General features: G+C 43.1%; 1 protein-coding gene across 3 annotated transcripts in view; it reads left to right on the top strand.

Annotated features, from left to right (window-relative positions):
- rraga (Ras-related GTP binding A) overlaps positions 1 to 18,592 on the top strand; it is a 44,895-nt gene extending 26,303 nt beyond the window's left edge. For 2 of the 3 annotated variants that reach the window (XM_070882978.1, XM_070882979.1), the window contains exons 6-9: positions 6,605 to 6,727; positions 8,911 to 9,002; positions 9,564 to 9,679; positions 17,204 to 18,592. In XM_070882978.1, the coding sequence (XP_070739079.1) occupies positions 6,605 to 6,727; positions 8,911 to 9,002; positions 9,564 to 9,679; positions 17,204 to 17,301 (429 nt within the window). In that variant the 3' untranslated portion in view covers positions 17,302 to 18,592. The remainder of the gene's footprint in view (positions 1 to 6,604; positions 6,728 to 8,910; positions 9,003 to 9,563; positions 9,680 to 17,203) is intronic. The other variant, XM_070882980.1, reaches the window with a different exon arrangement.
- The last annotated feature ends 1,687 nt before the right edge of the window (positions 18,593 to 20,279 follow it).

The following is a 20,279-nucleotide window of genomic DNA, read 5'->3' as shown; positions in this document are numbered from 1 at the left end:
GGTGGCTCAACCGTGGCTAACAAGGGAAATTAAGGATAGTGTTAAATCCAAGGAAGAGGCATATAAATTGGCCAGAAAAAGCAGCAAACCTGAGGACTGGGAGAAATTTAGAATTCAGCAGAGGAGGACAAAGGGTTTAATTAGGAGGGGGAAAATAGAGTATGAGAGGAAGCTTGCCGGGAACATAAATACTGACTGCAAAAGCTTCTAAATTGAAGGGGAAGTCATGTTTGACAAATTTGCTGGAATTCTTAGAGGATGTAACAAACAGGGTGGTAAAGGTGAACCAGTGGATGTGGTGTATTTGGACTTCCAGAAGGTACTTGACAAGGTGCCACATAAAAGGTTACTGCACAAGATAAAAGTTCACGGGGTTGGGGGTAATATTAGAATGGATAGAGGATTGGCTATCGAACAGAAAACAGAATCGGGATAAATGGTTCATTCTCGGGTTGGCAATCAGTAACTAGTGGGATGCCGCAGGGATCAGTGCTTGAACCCCAACTATTTACAATCTATAAATGACTTGGAAGAAGAGACCGAGTGTAACGTAGCCAGGTTTGCTGACGATACAAAGATGGGAGGAAAAGCAATGTGTGAGGAGGATGCAAAAAATCTGCAAAAGGACATAGACAGGCTAAGTGAGTGGGCAAAAATTTGGCAGATGGAGTATAATGTTGGAAAGTGTGCACTTTGGCAGAAAAAAAATCAAGAGCAAGTTATTTAAATGGAGAAAGATTGCAAAGTGTTGCAGTACAGCGGGACTTGGGGGTACTTGTGCATGAAACACAAGGATAGTATGCAGGTACAGCAAGTGATCATGAAGGCCAGTGGTATCTTGATCGGATCAGCCAAGATCGTATTAAATGGCGGAATCGAGGGGCCGTATGGGCTACTCCTGCTCCTATTTCTTATGTTCTTATGTAAAGGTAATAATCTCTGCATTATTACCTGAGCCACAAGCAAATTGGCACAGGGTCAATAGAATCAGGGAGATGAATGCGTGGCTCAGAGGTTGGTGTGGGAGAAGTGGATTTCGATTCGTGAGGCACTGACACCAATACTCGGGAAAGAGAGCTGTTCTGTGGGGACGGACTACATCTGAATTATGTTTGGGACCAGAGTTCTAGCGAACCAAATAACTAGGGAGGTAGACAGGGCTTTAAACTAAATAAGGGGGGTGGGGTGAGGGGAGAGGACGTTCGCAGTGGAGAGAAATCTCGAATGCTAAAGAGAAAAGAAAAGGAAGCAATGCAGAAAAGTGATTGTGGTAAGGATAACCAGATTATGTTAGGAAGGGACAGAGCATACAAACAAGAGTGCACTAACAAATAGGGTCCAGGTAAGAAAAAATAGCTAAGACAAATAGGGCTATAGCACAAAATCATCATCATAGGCAGTCCCTCGGAATCGAGGAAGACTTGCTTCCACTCTAAAAATGAGTCCTTAGGTGGCTGAATAGTCCAAAACGAGAACCACAGTCCCTGTCACAGATGGGACAGATAGTCGTTGAGGGAAGTAGGGTCGGGGGGGTGGGTGGGACTGGTTTATCCTGCGCTTGATTTCTGCATGCTCTCAAAATAATATGTCTAATAATGTTAAAAAAACAAATTTAAAAGCATTGTATCTGAATGCACGAAGCATCTGTAATAAGGTAGACAAATTAACAGTGCCAAATAGATGTAAACAGATACGATATAGTTGCGATTACGGAGACATGGTTGCAGGGTGACCAGGGTTGGGAACTGAATATCCAAGGATATTCGATATTTAGGAAGGACAGGCAAAAAGGAAAAGGGGGTGGTATGGCGTTGTTAGTAAAGGATGAAATCGGAGCAATAGTGAGAAAGGATATTGGTTCAGAAAATCAAGATGTAGTCACAGTCTGGGTGGAGCTAAGAAGCATCAAGGGGCAGAAAACATTGGTGGGAGTTGTCTATAGGCCTCCGAACAGTATTGGTTGTGTAGGGGATGGCATCAAACAGGAAATTAGAGATGCATGTAACAAGGGTACAAGTTGGGCATCCAAAATCCGGAATGTTCTGGAATCCAGACTCCGGATCAATTGGTGGCAAGGTCGTCTGGAATCCGTAAAATGTGCTGGATCCGCTGATCCTGCCGACCTCTGGGCCCTGCCGTTGCCCAACCTCTGGCCTCACCTTGCTGCCGCTGACCTTAGCCTGCCGCCGCGTGCCTCGCCCCACTCGCCGCCGCTGCCCTTACCTCAGGGCCTCCTCACTGGTCCACCCTAACACCTACTCTGCGGCGAGGCTCGCCAGCAAGACTAGCTCCACGGCGGCGGGGCCCTGCCCGACGACCTCCTGGATGGGGCCGGCGACCCGAACAGCTCCTTGGAAAGCAACCCCTTCCCCTTCCTTTCTGACATTCCGAAATCCGGAAATACCCGAACCTGGGCTCGGGTGTTTCCAGATTTCGGACATCAAACACATTCCGAAGTCTGGAAAAACACGAAAACCGGCTGTGCCTTGGATCCGAGGATGCCGGATTCGGGATGTTCAATCTGTACTACGGTAATCGTAGGTGACTTTATTCTACATATAGACTTGCCAAACCAAATTAGTAATAATACTGTGGCAGGTGCATTCCTGGAGTGCATATGAGATGGTTTTTTAGACCAGTATGTTGAGAAGCCTACTAGGGAACAGGCTATCCTAGATTGGGTATTGTGTAATGAGAAGGGATTAATTAACAGTCTTGTTGTGCGGAGTCCTTTAGGGAAGAGTGACCATAACATGATTGAATTCTTTATTAAGAATGAAAGTGAAGTAGTCCAATCCGAAACTAGGGTCCTAAATCTAAACAAAGGAAACTACGAAGGTATGAGGAATGAATTGGCTATGATAGATTGGGAAGATTCATTAAAAGGCATGATGGTGCACAGGCAACGGCTAACATTTAAGAAACGAATGCATGAATTGCAACAGTGATACATTTCTTTCTGGCGTAAAAACACAAAAGGAATAGTGGCCCAACCATGGCTAACAAAAGAAATTAAGGGTAGTATTGGATTCAAAGAGGAGTTATATAAAGTTGCTAGAAAAAGTAGCAAGCCTGAGGATTTGGAGCAGTTTAGAATTTAGCAAAAAAGGATCAAAAGATTGATTAAGAGGGGAAAAATAGAGTATGAGAGTAAACTTGCAAGGAACATAAAAACAGACTGCAAAAGTTTCTACAAATACGTAAAAAGAAAAAGATTCGTGAAGACAAATGTAGGTCCTTTACAGACAGAAATGGGAGAATTTATAATGGGGAACAAGGAAATGGCAGAACAATTAAATAAATACTTTGGTTCTGTCTTCAAGGAAGAGGACACAAATAACGTCCCAGAAATGCTAGGGAACCAAATGTCTAGTGAGCAAGAGGAATTAAAGGAAATTATTATTAGCAAGAAAATAGTGCTGGAGAAACTAATGGGATTGAAGGCCGATAAATCCCCAGGGCCTGATGATCTGCATCCCAGGGTACTAAGAGGTAGCCATGGAAATAGTGGATGCATTGGTTGTCATCTTCCAAAATGCTATAGATTGTGGAACAGTTCCTGCAGATTGGAGGGTGGCAAATGTAACCCCACTATTTTTTTTTAAAAAGAGGGAGAGAGAAAATGGGGAACTACAGACCGGTTAGCCTCACATCAGTAATGGGGAAAATGCTAGAGTCTATTATAAAGGATGTGATAATGGCATACTGAGGTAATATCAACGGGATTAGACAAAGTCAACATGGATTTATGAAAGGAAAATCATGTTTGACAAACCTACTGGAGTTTTTTGAGGATGTAACTGATAGAATAGATAAGGGAGAACCAGTGGATATAGTGTATTTGGATTTTCAGAAGGCCTTTGATAAAGTCCCACATAGGAGGTTAGTGTGAAAAATTAAAGCACATAAGATTGGGGGTAATGTACTGGCATGGATTGAAAATTGGTTAACTGACAGGAAACAGAGTAGGAATAAATGGGTCTTTTTCTGGGTGGTGGGCAGTGACTAGTGGGGTACCATAGGGATCAGTGCTTGGGGCCCCAGCTATTCACAATGTATATAAATGATTTGGATGATGGAACCAAATGTAATATTTCCAAATTTGCTGACGACAAAAACCTAGGTGGGATTGAGAGTTGTGAGGAGGATGCAAAGACGCTGCAAGGCGATTTAGATGGGTTGAGTGAGTGGGCAAACACATGGCAGATGCAGTATAACATGGATAAATGTGAAGTTATCCACTTTGGTAGGAAAACATAAAGACAAAGTATTATTTAAATGGTGATAGCTTGGGAAATGTCGATGTACAGAGGGACCTGGGTGTCCTTGTACACCAGTCATTGAAAGCAAACATGCAGGTGCAGCAAGCAGTTAGGAAGGCAAATGGTATGTTGGCCTTCATTGCAAAAGGATTTGAGTACAGGAGCAAGGATGTCTTATTCCAGTTATACAGGGCCTTGGTGAGACCGCACCTGGAGTGTTGTGTGCTGTTTTGGTCTCCTTACCTAAAAAAGAATATACTTGCCATAGAAGGAGTGCAGCGAAGGATCACCAGACTGATTCCTGGGATAGTGGGACTATCGTATGAGGAGAAATTGGGTCGACTCGGACTGTATTCACTAGAGTTTCGAAGAATGAGAGGGGATCTCATTGAAGTGTATAGAATTCTGATGGGGTTGGACAGCCTAGATGCAGGGAGGATGTTTCCCCTGGATGAGAAATCTAGAACAAGGGGTCACAGTCTCAGGATAGGAGTTAGGAAATTTAGGACCAAGATGAAGAGAAATTTCTTCACTGAGGGTGGTGAACCTGCAGAATTCTCTAACACAGAAGGCTGTGGAGGCCAAGTAACTGAATATATTTAAGAAGATAGATAGATTTCTAGACACAAAAGGCATCAATGGGTATGGGGAAAAAGCGGGAATATGGTGTTGAGATAGAGGATCAGCCATGATATTGAATGGCGGTGCAGGCTCGAAGGACCGAATGGTCGCCTACTGCTATTTTCTATGTTTACATAGGTGTGTGGCTGATTACCAATGTTCAGTAGGTTTCTTTTAGAAAAAGAATGTCAACCCATATTGTTACATTCAAGTCTGCACATAAATTTCATAGAAAAACAACAAAAAAAAGAAACAAAAATACACTAACGATTTTACAATGCCCAAATTCATAGAATGTTGTAGCACAGGAGGCCATTCAGCCCATCATGCCTGGGCCGGTTCTTTACAGAAGCGGTCCAATTAGTCTCTTCTGGAGAAGACAAAAGGTGGGGGGGGAATAAGTAACACAAAAAATTGAGATTGGAAGGCCATTATAACTCTACAGCACCATCATCAAAAAAGATGAGTGTTTATGAAGATCACTGGACCCAAATTTACCCAGGAATTGCGAAGTTTTTTTTTGGAGCAACTTGATTTTTCTGGAGTATCTTTTTAGTTGCAGTTCTGGCCATTTAATTTGCGCCAGTATAAGTGAGTTTGTTGGGTTTTTTAGTTTTTTTTTTCCAAAAGGGGGCAAACCTAGCCACTTATGTCTGTTTTGGCCATTTAAGCGAGTTTGGCCAGCAAATAGTTGCTCCAAACTAACTTAGGCCATGGTATGTTGCCACTTCTGCCCGCATAGAAAAACCTTACCTAGAGTTAAGGAATCTGCGCACGTAACTACATTTAAAGCACCACCAAGCACCAAACAAAGCACAAAAAGTAATAAGCATTCAATAAAAAATAAAGAACCGGTAAATAATTAAATGAACAAATAAAGAACTGAAGTAAATCCTACCTTCAACTAAACTCGGCAACAGCTGGCCGTGCGGGAGTCCCTTCGGCTTGGGATAGGGGAGGGAGAATGCGACATCTGAAGGAGTGGGGGGAGAAGGCTCAATGCGTCAGGCTGTTGGGGTGGGGGGTGCTGGGGATGGTGAATGCGGCATCTTAACGGGGGGGGAGGGAGAATGCTCAACGTGGCGGGTGGGGATGGTGGGTGGTGAACGTGGCATCTTAAGGGGAGGGGGCGGAGGGAGGGAAGAGATCCACACTGGGCCCCCCAACCCCCCCCCCTCCGGTTAACTCTTTTCCCCCCCCCCCACCCCCTCCCGAAAACACTTCACCCCCACCAACCTGTCTCTTGTAGCCCTCAACGCGGGAAGGCAGCAGCCGGCCTGTGTGGCGGGCCACTCGGCCCAGGATAGGGTCGACGAATATCGCGTTGTCCTTTCGGCCAGGGATAGGGTCGCCCGAAGCCAGGACGCGCTGCGGACGAGCACAGCTGCCAGCACTCTTTTCGGCGCAGGGCTGTAGCTCTGCCCCCACGTGTTCCGATGAGCTGCGCCACAGGCCTGGAACCAACGGGGAGAATACGGAGGTAAGAAATCAGCGCCGTTTCTGTACTACAAAGTCCGCGTACCTCATGGAGGTGCGCCGTTCTAATAGAGGGGGCAAACTTGGGCCCAGTATCTTTGCTATCAGGAAGATAGTTGATTTAATATCCTAAATAATGCAATAAAATCTATTCCGAATGGTGGAAGTAGTATTCTACATCTATTTCAGGTGTTTTCATTAAGCTGCTGATGTTTTCTAAAACTCTTGAGATTTTCTTCTCTTAGGCTTGGTCAAGCATTGTGTACCAGCTGATCCCTAATGTACAACAACTGGAAACCAACCTGAGGAACTTTGCTCAGATTATTGAAGCTGATGAGGTGCTACTTTTTGAAAGGGCCACATTTCTAGTAAGTGCTGGAGATTTTGGTTTTTTTCCTTTGTCAATTGATGGTTGTTGATTTGTAGTAGTGATGTGTGGTTCCTCAGGTGCTGGTTACTTCCTGATATCTGGCCCAAGTGAGCCTGGGGAGTGAGTGTTGGTGGGCTATTTGATTATCAGCCAAGGTAGGATTTGAACTCGTGTTCTCTGGCTTAGTCCAGGCCTCTGGATTGTTAGCCCAGTAACATAATCACTACAATACTGTACCCAGTTTAGTGAATTTATCCTTTTCTGTTTAATTCAGCAAGCTCAGATTTTTGGGTGTAGTTACTTTATTAAGCTGAGTTTTCCCTCGTGAGGTCATCTTGTATCTGTGATTCAGTAGAAATGTCTTAAAGACCTTTGTTACAAAGAAGGATTTTAACCTTCTGGTAGCACATTTCATATGAAAAGCACAAACCAGTCATGAGAAAGAGGTTCTGATTTAGGTCTTGGTCTTTTTAATACCAGTTTGATGTTTTTACAACATTTGTAAAGTCTCTTGGATGATGGCATAACATAAGTAAGGTACATTAACGTGTATTATACATTACAGATTGCATAGTGCTTTCTGATATTATCCTAATAACATTTAGATAGTATTACTCACTGGGACTAACAGTTCATGAGAATGCATGTGTGTATTGAGAGGGAGGGAGGAGAACAGCACTAGCTTTCAATGTTGGAATTTTAATAGGGTCTTTACAAATCTCAGTTTGACAGTATGTTATTGGGTCAGAAATTTGCTTTCTATTATAGTGTACTAATTATTTGGGTCCAGAAAAGGCTAATGTCAAAGTACATTTTGTTCAGTTAGAACTACAGAAGCCTAATCCTTGTACATAAATCTTGAATGAGGAAGCGCGAGTGAAATGTACAAATTTTATTCTGAGGATCTGCCTAATTTCTGTTGCTTCTGACAAAGATGCCTGTACAAGGCTTACAAGGCCCATTGTACTGCAAGATTCTAAATCGGGCTAAAATCTCAACACAAGGAAAAGGGCATAGATTTTTGAGAGTAAATCATGTTCTTCTCCGAACTATCTGCTATAGTCATTTGTTGCTCGCAGGGCAACTCCTTATTTTCATTTGCTTTTAACATGTTTTTTTGTTTCCTGCAAATTGAGCTAAATGCATTGTATTTGGTAGATGTCATCTCCTTTTTACAGATATTACTGTGGAGCAAAACATGGGGAAATGTATGAATTAATTCTTGTGTTTATATGTACCAAATCTTTAAACTTAGTCGCAGTTGGCACACTGTTCCATTTTTCATCCTGCTGTTGCATTGTTGTAAACGTCAGTACACTGATTACAATGGGCTCATTTTTCCCCAGTGATTTGTGCCATTTTTTTTGGCCTAAGTTTTTAAAAAAAAACGTCTCCCCAACCAATTTGCACCATCGTAACTCTGGTTAATTACAATTTTTTTTTAGGGACTTTTTTTTTCAACCAAAGCGGGTGTAACCTGCCACCCATGCCAATTCTGGCTATTTAGGGAAGTTTGGCCAGCTAAGAATTACTCCAGTTCTTTTTAGGCCAGCATATGTGGCCTCTGCAGAAAAACCTTCTGGAGAATTAAGGAAATTGAGAGAGAGAACGAGAGAGAACCGGGAGGCCACTCTGGGCTAGGGAAGAGCGGGGGAGCGGACCTGGAGGCCTCTAGGGGCGGGTGGAAGAAGCAGACCGGCAAGCCGCTAGGGGCGGGCAGGGGAGCAGACCGGGAGGCCTTTCGGCCTGGGATAGGGGCGGACATTGGTGGGGTGGGGGGGGCACTTTAATAATTGGAAGTAAGTTGCTGCAATGTATTTTAATGTGTTGCGAGCTAGCTGTATGTTTCACTTTGCAGCCACAGCCCGCATTGTGTCCCTGGTTACCGTGGCAACCTTATATTTTTGCCGCAAATCAAAGCTCCACCCCCAAATCTAAAGGACCGGTTAGGCTGCGCCAAAACAGGGAAACTTAGAACATTTTTTTTTGGCATACTTGGACCCCCCCAAAAACAGGCGTAACACTTCAAGTACGCCAAAAAAAAGCTTTGGGAAAAATTGAGTCTGATAACTGGATATGGGTGTATTTGATGTAAAAATGTTTTAATTGAGATTTTTTGTTTGACCTTGAATGCCAGTGAGATATTCTGACAATGCATTTTATTTTTCTCATTTTTTTCAGGTGATCTCTCACTATCAGTGCAAAGAGCAGAGGGATGCACACAGATTTGAAAAAATCAGCAATATTATTAAACAATTTAAGCTAAGCTGCAGGTATACCTTTTTTTAAATTTGTCTGTGGAGCAGAAATTTTTGTGCTCAGCAAAATTAGAGATATGTGCCAGGGATGTAGTATAGCTTGTCAGTACAGAGCATTCCTAAATGAGAAATGGCAGATTAAATGCAGGTTAAAGCTCCCTCTGAATCATCCACAGTGTGTCTTGCTTTCAATCTCTCAAAAGCTTGCCACATCAGTGTAGCATTTCAATATTCTGTACCAGCTATCATTATTTCCTCTTTGTGCATGTCTCTACCAAATTAAAATTGAATATGGGCTTTTTTTCTGTTCAGGGATTGTTAAAACTCTGCAGCTAAAACTAAGATGTTTGTAATCCATATTCTGACTTGACTTAAGAATGCACAATAATGCCTTAAACCTGGTTTTGATCAGTGATTGGGTCCTGGGAATGACAGTCCAGAGCCATTGCTTCAGTAGCTATTAGAGATACTTAGTCACAAATGGAAATAGGGTGGAGTTTGTAGAGGTTATTGCATTCATTGTCCTTGGTGTTGCAGCATTTAATGAATATGTTTTGCATACTGCTCTTTCTATAGTAAACTGGCTGCATCTTTCCAAAGTATGGAAGTTAGGAACTCCAATTTTGCAGCATTCATTGATGTCTTCACATCCAACACATATGTGATGGTAATCATGTCAGATCCCTCTATACGTGAGTAGCCAAAATTCTTTCCAATTTGTTTCACTTATTTTATGCAAGTTTAAATCCTTCATGATAATTCCTTTATTTGCTTTAAGTGACATGATGCAAGATTTTTTTTGTAACCAGTTTGGATGACTAATGCAAACTAACTCAAGATGGCGTGGTATGAGCTGGAACTTAAGGCAAAAACAGCTGTGAACACATATTTATATAAATGGCCTAATTTGCTTGCAGCTTGATTGTCGACATTAAGATTTGCAAATCAGTATTGAGGTTCAGGAAACCGAGCCTGAGGTGTTAGAAATTTTGACTAGGAGATGACTAGTCCCTATTAAATCAATTACACTCACCCTGCCTGTTCCCTCCGATACAGCCCTTGCCTTCGCTCCCTCAAGTCCAAGGGACGCAGACGTGAACGAATATGGCGGAGAGCTGGTTTACCACATAAAGCATTATGTCCTGTTCTCATCTGCCAAAATTGCTCACTATTCCAGAATCTTTCTGGAATGCAAAGATAAACCCCGGTTTGTATTCTCTACTGCTAACCATCTTCTTAAACCTGTCTCCTCCACCCTTAACCTCTGACAACAAGTGTGAGGAGCTCATGGGACTATCTCTCAAGATTGAGACTATCCATTCAGCTGCCTTGGCCACTTCCCTTCCTTCCCCTAGCCCACCGGGCCAAACTTCCTCTAAGGTTCCCCCATTCCCAGTTTCTCTCTGATCTCTCCTCATAAGCTCTTCACGTTCATCTTGTCATGAGACCCACTTCCTGCTCCCTCGACCCTATTCCCACCAAACTGCTGAGCAGTTTATGTGGGACTTTTATCAAATGCCTCCTGAAGGTCCATATAAATAACATCCATAGACATTCTCCTATCCGCTACTTTAGTCACCTCTTCAAAAAATTCAGTCGGGTTTGTCAGGCATGATCTACCCATTACAAATCCATGCTGGCTCTCTCTGATCAACTGAAAAGTTTTGAGATGTTCAGTCACCCTATCCTTAATTGTAGACTCTAGCAAATTCTCGACAACAGATGTTGGGCTAACTAGTCTATAATTCCCTGGTTTCCCCCTCACCATTTTAAATAGTAGAGTGACATGCGCAATTTTCCAATCTAAAGGAACGGTTCCTGAATCGAGAGAACGTTGGAAGGTTATAGTTAGGACACCTGCAATGTGCTCCCACACCTGGGATGGAAACCATCTGGTCCTGGGGATTTGTCACTCTTTAGTGCCATTGTTTTTCTTCATTACTGTTATTTTACTTGCATTCATTTTATTGAGACCCTGTCCCTGATTTAGTTTCCTTGGGATTTCTGGTATGCTGCTACTTCTACTGTAAATACTGATGCAAAGTAATTATTCAACATGTCCGCCATTTCCATATTATCATTGATAATATCACCACTTTGACCAGCCAACTTCATTTTCTGGCTTCCATATTAGCTGACATTGTTAATGGTTCCCGCCTCTCCATCACCCCTCTCCTCAAAAATACAGCCCTTCACCCCTCCGTCCTTGCAAACTACTGCCCCATCTCCAACCTTCCTTTCCTATCCAAAGTCCTTGAATGTGTTGTCGCCTCTCAAATCCGTGCCCATCATTCCCACATCTCCATGTTTGGATCCCTCCCGTCCGGATTTCGCCCCTGCCACAGTACCGGAACGGCTCTCGTGCCAAAGTCACAAATTACATCCTTTGTGTCTGTGACAAAGTTAAACTATCCCTCCTCGTCCTTCTTGACTTGTTTGTAGCCTTTGACACGGTTGACCACTCCATCCTCCTCCAATGCCTCTCCACTATCATCCAGCTGGGTGGGTCTGCATTCGCCTGGTTCCATTCTTATCTATCGAATCATAGCCAGAGAATCACCTGCAAATGGCTTTTCTTCCTGCTCCCGCATCATTACCTCTGGTGCCCCCCAAGGATCTATCCTTGGCCCCCTCCTATTTCTCATCTACATGTTACAGGTACAGTGTCGAAAATATGGAGTTCTGGAATGATCCGGACTCCGGACCGATTGGTGGCAGGGTCATCTGGAATCCGTAGAATGTTCCGGAAACTGGACCTGCCGACCTCTGGGCCCAGCCGCTGCCCTTACCTCGGGGCCTCACCGCCGGCTCGCTCGAACAGCTCCTGCACGGTGGGGCCCCACCTGAACAGCTCCTCGTTGACAGGGCTCCTTCCAAACAGCTCGTCAACGGGGCCAGCCAGCCCGAAAGCTCCTCGGCAGGGAGTGCTCCCCCACCCCCTTTCTGACACAAATCAAAAGGGGCCACGTTACAACATAATTCAAAAAGGACAAAGGGTATTAAAAAAAAAAAAACAAGCCTGAAGGCTCTGAGTCTCAATGCGAGGAGCATTCTTAATAAGGTGGATGAATTGACTGTGCAGATAGTTGCTAACGGGTATGATGTAATTAGGATTATGGAGACATGGCTCCAGAGTGACAACGGCTGGGAACTCAACATCCATGGATATTCAGTATTCAGACAGGAAGGAAAAGGAGGTGGGGTAGCGTTACTGGTTAAAAAGGAGATTAACGCAATAGCAAAGAAGGACATTAGCTTAGATGATGTGAAATCTATATGGGTAGAGCTGCGAAACACCAAAGGGCAGAAAACGTTAGTGGGAGTTGTGTACAGACCACCAAACAGTAGTAGGAAGGTTGAGGATGGCATCAAACAGAAAATTAGGGACATGTGCATTAAGGGTACAGCAGTTATCATGGATGACTTTAATCTACATATTGATTGGGCTAACCAAACTGGTAGCAATACTGTTGAGGAGGATTTCCTGGAGTGTATGAGGGATGGTTTTCTAGACCAATATGTCGAGGAACCAACTCGAGAGCAGGCCATCCTAGACTGGGTCTTGTGTAACGAGAGAGGATTAATTAGCAATCTGGTCGTGCGGGGCCCCTTGAGGAAAAGTGACCATAATATGGTAGAATTCTCCATTTTAAGATAGAAAGTGATAGTTAATTCCAGAGACTAGGGTCCTGAACTTAAAGAAAGGAAACTTTGATGGTATGAGATGTGAATTGGCTAGGATAGACTGGAGAATGATACTTAAAGGGTTGACGGTAGATAGGCAATGGCAGACATTTAAAGCTCACATGGATGAACTACAACAATTGTATATCCTGTGTGGTGTAAGAATAAAAAAGGGACGGTGGCTCAACTGTTGCTAACGAGGAAAATTAGGGAAAGTGTTCAATCCAAGGAAGAGGCATATATATTGGCCAGAAAAAGCAGCAAACCTGAGGACTGGGAGAAATTTAGAATTCAGCAGAGGAGGACTAGGTTTAATTCGGAGAGGGAAAATAGAGTATGAGAGTAAGCTTGCAGGGAACATAAAAACTGACTGCAAAAGCTTCTATAGATATGTGAAGAGGAAAAAGATTAGTGAAGACTAATGTGGGTCCCTTGCAGTCAGAATCAGGTGACTTCATAATGGGGAACAAGGAAATGGCAGACAAATTGAACAAATACTTGGTTCTGTCTTCACTAAGGAAGACACGAATAACCTCCAAAAATACTAGGGGACCGAGGGTCTAGCGAGAAGGGGGAACTGAGGGAAATCCTTATCGGTCAGGAAATGGTGTTAGGGAAATTGAAGGGACTGAAGGCCGATAAATCCCCAGGATCTGATAGTCTGCATCCCAGAGTACTTAAGGAAGTGGCCCTAGAAATAGTAGATGCATTGGTGGTCATTTTCCAACATTCCATGGACTCTGGATCAGTTCCTGTGGATTGGAGGGTAGCTAATGTAATCCCACTTTTTAAAAAAGGAGGGAGAGAGAAAACAGGGAATTATAGACCGGTTAGCCTGTCATTGGTGGTGGGGAAAATGCTGGAATCAATTTTTAAAGATGTGATAGCAGCGCATCTGGAAACCAGTGACGGGATCGGTCCAAGTCAGCATGGATTTATGAAAGGGAAATCATGCTTGACAAATCTTCCGGAATTATTTGAGGATGTAACTAGTAGAGTGGACAAGGCAGAACCAGTGGATGTGGTGTATTTGGACTTTCAAAAGGCTTTTGACAAGGTCCCACACAAGAGATTAGTGTGCAAAATTAAGGCACATGGTATTGGGGGTAATGTATTGACGTGGACAGCGAACCAGTTGGCAGACAGGAAGCAGAGTGGGAATAAATGGGTCCTTTTCAGAATGGCAGACAGTGACTAGTGGGGTGACGCAGGGTTCAGTGCTGGGACCCCAGCTATTTACCATATATATTAATGATTTAGACGAAGGAATTGAATGTAATATCTCCAAGTTTGCAGATGACACTAAGCTGGGTGGCAGTGTGAGCTGTGAGGAGGATGCGAAGAGGCTGCAGGGGGACTTGGACAGGTTCGATGAATGGGCAAATGCATGGCAGATGCAGTATAATGGCCTGCTCCTGCACCTATTTTCTGTGTTTCTCTTCCGAATCAGGAAATAGTCGAACCTGGGCTCGGGTGTTTCTGGATTCGTGATATCAGAAAAACAACCGAAAGCCCGGCATCCGTAACGGCCCCGGTCCCAAGGGTTCCGAATTCTCGACGCTGCACCTGTATCCAGAAAATGCAGCGTTAGTTTCCACATGTACGCTGACGACTCACAGCTCTACCTCGTCACCACTTCTCTCGACTCCCTCCACTGTCTCAATTGTCAGACTGCTTATCTGACATCCAGTTATGGATGAGCAGAAATTTATTGCAATTGAACATTGTGTAGACCAAAGCCATTGTTTTCAGTCCCCGCCACAAACTCCGTTCCCTAGCTACTGACTCCATCCCTCTCCCCAACTTCTGTCACTGTTCACATCCTTATTTGACCTAAAATGCGCTTTCGACCACACATCCGCAGCATAACTAAGACCACCTATTTCCATCTCCGTAACATCACCTGTCTCCGCCCTTGACTTAGCTCATCCGCTGCTGAAGCCCTCATCCATGCCTTTGTTACCTCTAGACTTGGTTATTCCAAAGCACTCCTGGCTGGCCTCCCACATTCTACCCTATGTAAACAAGCAGTCATCCAAAACTCTGCCCATGTCCTAACTCGCACCAAGTCCCGCTCACCCATCACCCCTGTGCTCACTGACTGACATTGACTCCCGGTTAAGCAACGCCTCGATTTCTCATCCTTCCATGGCCTCCCCCCTCTCTATCTCTAATCTCCTCCAACCCCACAACTCCCCCCGAGATGTCTGCGCTTTTCTAATTCTGTCCTCTTGAGCATCCCTGATTATAATCGCTCAACCATTGGTGGCTGTGTCATCTGTTACCTAGATCCTAAGCTCTGGAATTCCCTCCCGAAACCATCTCCTCTCTTTCCTCCTTTAAGACGCTCCTGAAAACCTTTGACCAAGCTTTTGGTCATCTGCCCTAATTTCCCCTTGTGTGGCTCAATGTCATTTTTTTTGGTCTTGTAATTCTCCTGTGAAGCACCTTGGGATGTTTTACTACATTAAAGGCGCTATAGTCGTAGCAGTATGGGGTCACAAGCTCAGCTTGCAGTCAAATAGGTTGCTTATCAAAAACTATACTAGTGAGTAAATAGGAAAATAAAGTACTTGACCTTCCATGGATGGATGGATGTGTACCAAAAGAACTGGTGGCTTCACATCTTGGAGTGGCCTGAAGGTATAATGATAGAATAGTCCGAGGACTTGATAAAAACCACCCCAAATAGGTGGTAATTACTTTTATTGTTGCAAATTCTCTCTTTTTTGTCATGTAGTAACCCATTTGGTTTTAACTAGTTAACATGTAAATTAAAATAGTGGATGAAGGAATTTCATATTTACTCAATCATTTCGTCATTAATTTTGCAAACTAACTTCTAAAGTATTTTTTTAAAGTCTCTCCAGGGAAGTAGTGGTCCATTCAGGTTTGCAATATCAGACTTGCTGTGTTTGAGATGAGTACTATTGTCATCCCACCATTATTATTCTGCCCTTTCATTAACAAGTAACTCTTTAAAATTAAAAATGACAGACATAGGGAGTAGGTTGGTGCTTTGGTCAGTGATGCAACATAATGCTCTAAGTATTGTGCATTGTTTCCTTTTGAAACTAAGAGTTCAGAAACGTGCATACACGGGAATGGACTAAAGGTTAAGTCATTGTTTTGGATTGCCCCTGTCAGTTATAGTTAGGGCAATAACCTGCTGAATCCTTCATGAGCCTGTTTAATTTGATACTGTGCCGCTGAATAAATTCCATGCTGGTAGAGTGTGGTCAGTGCTTCGATGCTGGGGATGTTGGCCTGATCGAGGATGCTGACGTTGGTGCGTCTGTCCTCCCAGGGGATTTGCAGGATCTTGCGGAGACAACGCTGGTGGTATTTCTCCAGCGATTTGAGGTGTCTACTATATATGGTCCATGTTTCTGAGCCATACAGAGGGTGTAAATTCCAGGTATCATTACAGCCCTGTAGACCATAAGCTTGGTGCCAGATTTGAGGGCCTGATCTTCGAACACTCTCTTCCTCAGGCGACTGAAGGCTGCGCTGGCGCACTGGAGACGGTGTTGAACCTCATCGTTGATGTCTGCCCTTGCCGATAGTAGGCTCCCAAGGTATGGGGATCCCGAGGCATCCCCAGCCATCGAAGCACTGACCATACTCGACCAGCTCCGTTGGGCAGGCCACACTGTTCGCATGCCTGACACAAGACTGCCAAAGCAAGCGCTCTACTCGGAACTCCAGGTGGGCAGAGGAAACATTTCAAGGACACCCTCAAAGCCTCCTTGATAAAATGCAACATCCCCACTGATAGCTGAGAGTCCCTGGCTAAAGACTGCCGTAAGTGGAGGAAGAGCATCTGGGAAGGCGCTGAGCACCTAGAGTCTTGTCACAGAGCGCATGCAGAAAACAAGCACAGGCAGCGGAAGGAGCATACGGCAAACCAGACTCCCCACCCACCCTTTCCTTCAATGACTGTCTGTCCCACCTGTGACGAAGACTGTAATTCCCGTATTGGACTGTTCAGTCACCTGAGAACTCATTTTGAGAGTGGAAGCAAGTCTTCCTCAATTTCGAGGGATTGCGTATGATGATGATTATGATGAATAAATTCCAGCTCATGAAATCCTCATCTTTGAGGCAGTTTACGCCTTTGCCCAGGTGTTGACCTTTTTAATTTTAAGATTTTTGTTTTGCTTGGTCTACCTTACTTTGTTAGTGCACTACACATGATTTGTGGTCAATAATGTGGATGAGTAACCTACCTTATCCTTCCTCCCAAGTGCTGTACTTAAACCTGCTAGAAGCCACTTCCAGAACAGCCTTGGGGTACTGCACCCCCCCGCCCCACCCCCTGCAGTCCTGTCCCGTCCCCATGGGAATCTCTTTCTGTTGTGGCAAGATTAAAATCGAGAATTTGTCAATTTTGGATCATGAGGACATGACCCCTTCCTATCATCACATTAACTATCGCTGCATCTACTGATTGTTTGTGTGTTTGTCTGTTTTAAGTTGCAGTGCTGTTTTTCAAATATTGAATTAACTCTGTTTTCTTCTAAACTCTTCAGCTTCAGCTGCTACACTCATCAATATTCGTAATGCCCGGAAACACTTTGAGAAGCTGGAGAGAGTGGATGGTCCCAAACACAGCCTTTTGGTGCGCTGAAGGCCAACTTTATTATAGACTGGATATCAGATGGATGTACGATGAATTGATATTTCTTGATATAATTCTTTATATCGTGTCTGTTTTTGAGTAATTTTGCTGCAGTTGTCACATTTTTTGTGACCTTGAGCATCTTGCCACGTAATTCGTGTCATCTCCTGAAAGCAGCAGGACCTCTTTATTCCAGACTCTGCTTCAAAACTCTTGCAATGAAACATTTTACCTGATCCCAGTAGAAGCTCCATTTTTATGGTAATCCATGCAGGAGCTGAAACCTTTTGAAAAGTGCTGTGTGGGAGTCTGTAATAACAAGGTTTTTGACTTTAAATTCTGCATGTAAAATATACCCTGTCTTTCTCTTTCTGACCTGACAATCTAACTTGTGATCTCTTTCTCCCCCTCCAAAAAAAGCGCAATATTTGTATCTCTGATGAAAATCCTGTCCGAGGTAGTGATATCACTACTTACTAAGGAGATGTGAAGATAATCACTTCCTGTAATATTTATCCAATGCAAGTGCTGAAACGAATGGCATGGCTACTTTCTTCCAACCACTCTCCCAAAATTGAGTTCCAATAAAATAATATAAAATAATATTAAAATATATGCTGTTTACCTGATGTGCTATTTTACTTGAACCTCCCAAATGGTAGCTTTTTAAAGTTGAATTACAGGTGGTCTGTTGCCAGAGCTGTTTGTTGCATCATTGCACTTTTTCCTCTATTCTCACAGTTGAGCTTGTCTTTGGTGGGTTAGGATGAGCTAGTGAGATTTCCTCTATTTTCTTCCTCTCCTTCCTACTTCTCATGACCTGGGAGAAGCTGTCGCTAGTCTTCCTGGACTGCTCTTGCACAGTTCCCAGCATTTGGTGTGCAGATGTCTGGGAATAGATTCCCTGTCTGCTCCCTATTTAAAAATAATGCAAAGAATTTAATAAAATCTGTTTCAAAATCAAATCATGTTGTGTTGAACTATTTTAGGGTTACTCTGCAGTGTTCATTTTTGTCAATTGCTCTTTCCAAAGCTACACCTTTTAGCTGACTAGAAGGTTATGTGCATCTTTGTGTAAATAATTACGGTACTTTTGTTTTAAAGCTAAATATTAATAGTTTAACCCATGTGATTCAGATATTTTGTTTGCAAGTCTCACAGGATTGGTTCTCTGTTCTTCTAGCTGCACATGGCGATAGTTCAGTTGTGGTCTATTGCATTTTCTCTTGTCCACTCCAGCATACAACTTAAAAAGGAAAAAATGACCTAAATAAAACAAAAAAATCTTTAAACCATATAATCAGTGAGAGTGAATAAGTGTGAATTTCTTTTCTTACACATCTATGACTTTTCACCATGAAATGTATCACTCTTTTCACTTTGGATTTAATTTTTCAAATAGTTTCTATTCTTGGTGTAAACTGTTGATGTTATTTTGGGTGGCTGCCTTGTAATTTTTAACAATGTTCTTTTACTGAAAACATGTCTGAGGGGGACACGAGAACCTTTTTTTAAAAAAAAAAACTCCAATACATTTTCCAGTTTAAACCCTAAGCTGAGTGTATACGGATTAAAATGTATTGATCTTTTAGCGTTCACTTTAAGCACAAATACCGAATGTGCACATACTGAGAAATTTTTGGATTACTGGGTGCAGAATGTTCTATTACAGAATACCATTTTCCAGATGTTTCTGCGGCATTAATGTTTCAAAAAATGCAAGAGACTCTGAACTGAGTAACATTTGGGTATATTTGCAAGGGTTCAGAGATGATCTAATTGCAGCTTTTCTTGCACATTCCCCTCCCAAGTCCCTGCACATACCTCGTGGTTGAATGTAACTATTGGCTAGTTCTATCATTTCCTCATTCATACACTGTATAGTCAACTGCTGACTTTTTTTTGGGGGGGGTTGGTGGGGTGGGGCGGGGCAGGGGAGATGGTTTGTTCACAATTCACAACTGAAGACCAATAGTTCTCCAATATGATTGCGGGCTATTCTTTTGTTTAAAGCATAGATGGTAACTTTCTGCCATTGTTTGAAAAAATATCTGCCTTTTGTATTTCAATAAAGTAATATAGAAGTGTGTGGTATTCCCTTGATGTGTTACTTGACTAGCTTGTCATCCAAGTTCCCAAGGTTGTAGATGGTCTGCTGCCAGAACTTATTGCATTGTTACACTTCCTTCATCCTCCATTCCACATGCAGCATTATATTTTGCTGGGTTGCCCCTCCGGGTGGACCAGCCTGGATCATTCTTTCACACTTCCTCGCACCTTGGTGTGCAGAAGCCGGAGAATACATTCCTGCTGGAATGATGCAACATGGTTAATGACAATTATCTCTAAAATGGAGAACAATCAAATATCACCAGTTTCTAATGCCAATTCACTATTATCCTGGCATACTACACATCAAAATGTTGCTGTTCACTGCCTGCTTATATGAATCTTAAATTGAGTGTTTTTATATGAGTTAATTGGAAGTGTGCAAAGTGCAGGAATGCCCTCTGCATGTGTTCATTTTAATCATGTACAAGGGTGATTCCAGTAAGAACTTGGCCCACATACAGAAAATGAGTTTACATTTCTTCAATTGTTTCTCACTTGATTCTTTTGCCCCTCTTTTCCATGGGCATGCCATTTGATAGTGATCTGTAGCTGGAATGGTACCATGTTGGCTGATCCTGAATTAGGCCAGACCTCCAATCATGCTCTCAAGCAGAATATGCAGTGGTTAGCTGCATCTTGTATATTGCAATTTCCTAAAATAGTTACATGTATTGGAAAGCAGAGAGAGGTTTACCATTCCACAGCTCAGTTTGGCAGCAGCAAAGTTTGTTTCTTCTCCATTGGGTTACATCTTCGATAACTATCCTACCCTACTGGTCTTGGGTATGTGGGGGAGGGGGGTGGAGAGAAAGAGAAGGAGGCATTACAAACTAAGTCTTTAAATATGTGTGTGTATATTATGAGTATGTATTATA

Source organism: Pristiophorus japonicus, chromosome 6, assembly GCF_044704955.1.
Source record: "Pristiophorus japonicus isolate sPriJap1 chromosome 6, sPriJap1.hap1, whole genome shotgun sequence".
Classification (NCBI taxonomy): domain Eukaryota; kingdom Metazoa; phylum Chordata; class Chondrichthyes; family Pristiophoridae; genus Pristiophorus; species Pristiophorus japonicus.
Note: the sequence above shows the minus strand (reverse complement) of the source record. Positions and strands in the feature narration are given on the sequence as shown.